The sequence below is a fragment of the Triticum urartu genome, unplaced genomic scaffold (assembly GCF_003073215.2).
Source record: "Triticum urartu cultivar G1812 unplaced genomic scaffold, Tu2.1 TuUngrouped_contig_7702, whole genome shotgun sequence".
Classification (NCBI taxonomy): Eukaryota; Viridiplantae; Streptophyta; class Magnoliopsida; order Poales; family Poaceae; genus Triticum; species Triticum urartu.
Genome location: NW_024118573.1, coordinates 4,998 through 10,078, shown reverse-complemented (window position 1 = coordinate 10,078; position 5,081 = coordinate 4,998). Strand labels below are relative to the sequence as shown.

Genomic DNA, 5,081 nt, shown 5'->3' with positions numbered 1-5,081 from the left:
CCCTCCCGCCAAGAGCGCCGCCTGCTGCAGCTCCGGCCCTTCGCAGGGAGGTGAGCCACCTTCCCCCTCTTTTATTTGTTATGGTCTGCTTGGTTGGATGTGGAGTGCAGTTAGGGGATGGGTGTGCATCGTGCGGGAATGCGGCTGCCGCAATACTGCATTTTGTGGCGAAAGTGACCCTTTTTATTCAAATTCAACGGCTGGATCCTCGGTTCCTGCTCTATTTTTGGAAACCCTCCCACGTTTCAATGTAAAATAAGTGGAGTTAAGTGGTGCTTTCTTTCTGTTGCTCGGGTGGATCTGCTTTCATGCTCGGCAGTAGGGATCACAAATGGCCATGTTCTTTTCTTTTGTTGATTTCGTGGAGCTCTGCTTCAGATTTCGTCATCATATTCTTCTTTGCCATTCGCCAAGCAGTGCTTTTGGATTTTTCTTATTAGGCATGCTATCGTTTGAAAGACAGAGCAGAGCATTCTTGGCACGTGTTCAGTATAATGATGTTTCCACAATAAATTGCACTGATACGGATACGTGTATCAGTAATTCAGTATCGGGGCAATATACGTAGAATATGGTATCAATATGGGAATATGTTTGACTATTTTTGAACCCCCTCCGTCCAAAATAAGTGTACAAACTTTGTACTAAATCAGCGACATGACATGGCCAAGTATGCTGATCCCAGTCAGGTGCAGCGACATGACATGGCCAATTAATCAATTAAGAAAGCTCTGTTTTGCAAGGATTTCCTACTAGTCTCTGGTGCAAACCAATTCTCCTTGGTTGTATACAACGGTGAACTAGCATAGCAGAGCGCAAAGAGCAATATAGCAGCACAGAGCTAAAGGGCATTCCACAGAGGAGAAATTACCAGACAGAGCAGAGCAAGAAGCACCAGAAACCTCTCTACTTCTGCTTTGATATCTGCTACTGCTTCAGCTTCTTGTAAATTTTGTTGTGCAGATAACACCAGAATTAACAACTTCCAGGTGCTAACTGAACTTCCAGTCACCATTTTTCAAGACATTCTGTTGCATTTTCAACAGCTGCATTGCATTTTCCGAAGCAAGGCTATACAGTTTGTCAGGTCCACACTTGGCCATCGCAGCAGCCTCCTGCAAAAGCCTCAGTGCTTCCTCCTGTAATCTCAACTTCTCTGTGTGAGAAGTGGAGGGCCTAGCAAAAGGTCCACCAATAAAATGGTTTACACGCTGATAAAATGTTTCTCATGACTTCTGAAAGACTTCATGGCTTTATTTGCCAATTTTATTCCTTCAGAAGCATGCATTCTTACAGCATAGTTTCTTTGGCCACTAAAAGAAGAGATGGAACATGATGTTTTCCCTTCCTTTCTAATACATGAAAGCTATTCCTTATAATATTCAAGGCACTATTGTCCATGCCAGTTGCACTGGAGCAAAGTGCGAGAATATACCACATTTCTGATCTGCTATAGGTTCCAGGCAACAATGTTTCTAGATGGTTGGCCAAGACTTCAACTACCCAGATACTGACAGTGCATACATCAAATCAAATGATTCACAAAGTCAGGATCCCACTTTATTTCTCTGAGGGCTAGCTTTCTTATAAGTACGAGCAGCAACAAAATTGCTTCTTCCTCAATGCTGTTTTCTGGGGTTACCGGATTCTGTCGCTGATTGTATTCTTGAGGAAACTACACCTCAACACCGCAGCACAGTAGAGTCACTGCCCTTTCTTTTTGTAAGTTGGTGGACCTTTTGTACAAACTTTGTACTAAATCAGCGACACTTATTTTGGGACGGAGGGAGTATTTCGTAAGTGCAGTCCATTTCTATCTTCTTATCCATGATTTCAACAAAAGCAAGAACCAGCAACCACAGGGTAGCAGCAATTTACCAAACATAAAAGTTCGCTTAGAGTTCACTTAGAGAGAAAGGGGAGCGGGGAAAGGGGAGCAGGAGCACCGGGGAAAGGAGCCCACCACCAGCACCACTAGAGCCTGAAAGGTATCAGGGACGTATCTGGAAAGAATCGGTATCTGATACGGTATCCAATACGGATAAGTATCAGTATTTTCTTGTTTCCACACTTCCTGCCTTTGCAACCATGCCTGATTTGCTATGCATATTGTTCATGTGGAATATTTTTCTGCATTCATTCAATTGTGTCTGCTTCTCGTTCTCCTTGCTAGATTGATGATTCTTTGCTTTTATGTTGTATATACTGTAATGTTCCTTGAACTAACCATGAAATCTTTGGTTAAACAGATGACTCTGTATCTGGGCCACAGTACCATAGCGATGATCAAGTTGAGGTTCAAAGCCCTTACACTGAAGAGATAGCTTTTCGTCTCTCAAACCGTGCTGGGAGTCCCAGTCAACCGCGGCCTATCAATTTGCAAGATAACATGGGTCCTGTCAGAGAAATTGTTTGTATAGAACAAAACGTGACCGCGATGGCAGCTAATACTCCATCTGGCCGGGCCTCCTTGCAAATCCAGGATGACATTCAGATTAATGATCGTATCCGAGCAATGACTCCTGCTATGATGCCGGCAACAACCCAGCCCAGGATGGCAGCCGAGAACCCATCCTCAATGACACCTGCTATGATGCCGGTTCCAACCCTGCCATGGATGGCAGGCGAGAACCCGCGCGCTTGGATCCCGCTCCTGAACCTGGACTATGTTCCTACTCCTGATGTTATGATGCAGGGAGGTAGCCCTGGCCATTGTGTGTCCATTGGGCTGCATAATGATATGAGGATTGAAAGCCCCATACCAAATGCCATTCATACACCTCCAAGGAGTGTTTCCACACCAAGCCCTGTGCGGGATCTTTCAAGACCTGTTCAGCGAATGGTTCTTCCGTCAGGAAGCCCACATAGCCCAGCATGGGCAATGGCGCCAAGTTGTGCAACCTATCATGCCACAGAAAATGCATTGAGGGAGAAAGCAAGTCCTCAAATGCAAGCACTGGAGGAATTGGAGTTCATGAAGAGATTTATGATTTGTGCATACCTTCGTCAGTGAGTTCCTCTTTGAGTTACAGTTTTTGGAGTACATGGTTTTGTTATACTTGTTAGTAAATAGAATCAAAACGTTTAATTTGTTCACTTCCATGGATGGCTTATCCAGACATCACTATTTCCTAAAGTACATGTGCCTCTTGTTCCCAGTAAATTTAACCTTTAAGGCAAAACTGTCTTGTACATGTGATGAAGTTCCTGTTATATCTTCTATTTGATTTACAGGAAGAGGATAGAAGATGAACTATCTGTGGACTATATTAGATCCTTGAAGTACCTTTCCATGGTTCAGTTTGAGCCAGAAATCTGGAGAGCATTTGGTTGCAAGTATATAAAATTTTCAGATAGAGTGAAGGTTTTTTTTATCAATCTCTTGTTTTATCTTATTTCATGATAGGTCTCTTAACAATGGTCAAGTATGATGCTCTTCTATCATAGTAGCACATGATATATTCATCCAATGGAACCAGAGCTATATATAATTTGCAGATGTGCAGAAAGTTTCAAGTGTTTTGGCTTTTAGTTTGCACATGAACGTATATCGTAATGTCATGCCTATTGTGCCGAACATGTATATCACAACTTGTGCCTAACTAACGCTTTAATTAATTGATTTCAAACTAGGAAAACAAGTAGAATTAATTACATGCAAAAAAAGAGCTTGAAATTGCTGCAGCTGGTTTGCTGGCTAGATGGGACATCACATGTCATTTCCCCTTTATTTTTTTTTGGCTGCTAATTTTGTACAGTCGTACTGATCCATCATAGTTCTGAAATCCTTTAGCGATACAACTAGATGAATTAATTTGTTCATAATTTTGTTATTTTGAACCTTGTGTGCTATCAATTCCATGTCTCCACTCGCAGTTCTCACACTCCTTATAAGAATTATTATAGACACATTAAGCAGCAAGAATAATCTCTCTCAATGAGAATAATGTGCTGGCATATATATTTGATTTTCCCTCTATAATAAATGATACCTTGAGGCTGATAGAATTGTTCCCCTTTTCTCAACTTGATGCTTGTAGAACCTTGATTCCGACCCAGGTGCACCAAGAGTCTACCATTGTATTGTAGAGATAACAGGGGATTCTGTAGTGAAACTTTTCAAGGTTTGTAACACTTCTAATATTTCTGCATCATCTTCTTATATTTATTGTTTCACTGTGATATTATGTTGATGACCTGCTATTCGATGTATGCACACCTACCAGCCATGTTTCTTTTATTGTTTCTGTTGATTCATTTTGGGTGTGTTTGTTCCTCTAGATTCACATATAGGTGTATTCCAGACACGCATACTGTGCAAGCTCTAACAAAGTGTAAATATGCAGTTTATGATAATCATGTGATTGTGATTGCATAAGTTGGTAAGTCATGCATACTATGGTAGTAGAACTACAAATATTTAGGAAAATGTCAACAAAAGTAATTCGTTTAGGGACCAAAATCGACAAATGTTGCGTACAACAAGGAATTTCTATTTAAAGCTCAGACCAATCTTATATTTTAACTTCATTTGACTGGAGATAGGGACCATATATACAAAATACGCGGACTCATTTGCAAAAAATTGTTGGTGATGATAACGTCCTCTTGGTAAAGTTTATGGGGCAATCTTCAGAATCTGTGACTGATTTTCTACCTTACCATAAGGTTGCTGAAGATGGTATTATTCTGGGTTTACGCCGCTACCGGTTTTTTGGTAAGTTCTCCTCTTATAATATTCTCAGTTTTTCTTTGTTAACAAGATTGCCATACCGAGGAGTGTGCATACTGTACATACAATTTCTGCCTTCTGTGGTGTGCCACTAGGTGTTAATAAGCTGATCCCTACATAGGCTGGTACATACGGATTATTTGGAGGTGTATGAGAATGAGATAGAGCAGGATTTCATTTAGTTATATGACATTTAGATGAGTAGATCCAGGAAAAGATGTGTTTGTGTTTGGCTGATTAGAATTGAATAATATGCATATCATTGTATTCCATTTTGATTTGTCCAATTAATGCCAAACTTGATTTATAGAACCACAAGCACCCAACCCACCCTTAATTACTACTCCCT

General features: G+C 40.9%; 1 protein-coding gene across 1 annotated transcript; it reads left to right on the top strand.

Annotated features, from left to right (window-relative positions):
• The first annotated feature begins 6 nt into the window (after positions 1–6).
• LOC125531641 (probable RNA-dependent RNA polymerase 3) lies at positions 7–4,842 on the top strand. Its single transcript, XM_048695970.1, has 5 exons — positions 7–50; positions 2,250–3,009; positions 3,235–3,364; positions 4,041–4,124; positions 4,669–4,842. The coding sequence occupies exons 2-5, from the start codon at positions 2,390–2,392 to the stop codon at positions 4,825–4,827; spliced, it is 993 nt and encodes a 330-aa protein (XP_048551927.1). The 5' UTR covers positions 7–50; positions 2,250–2,389; the 3' UTR covers positions 4,828–4,842.
• Positions 4,843–5,081: the final 239 nt, after the last annotated feature.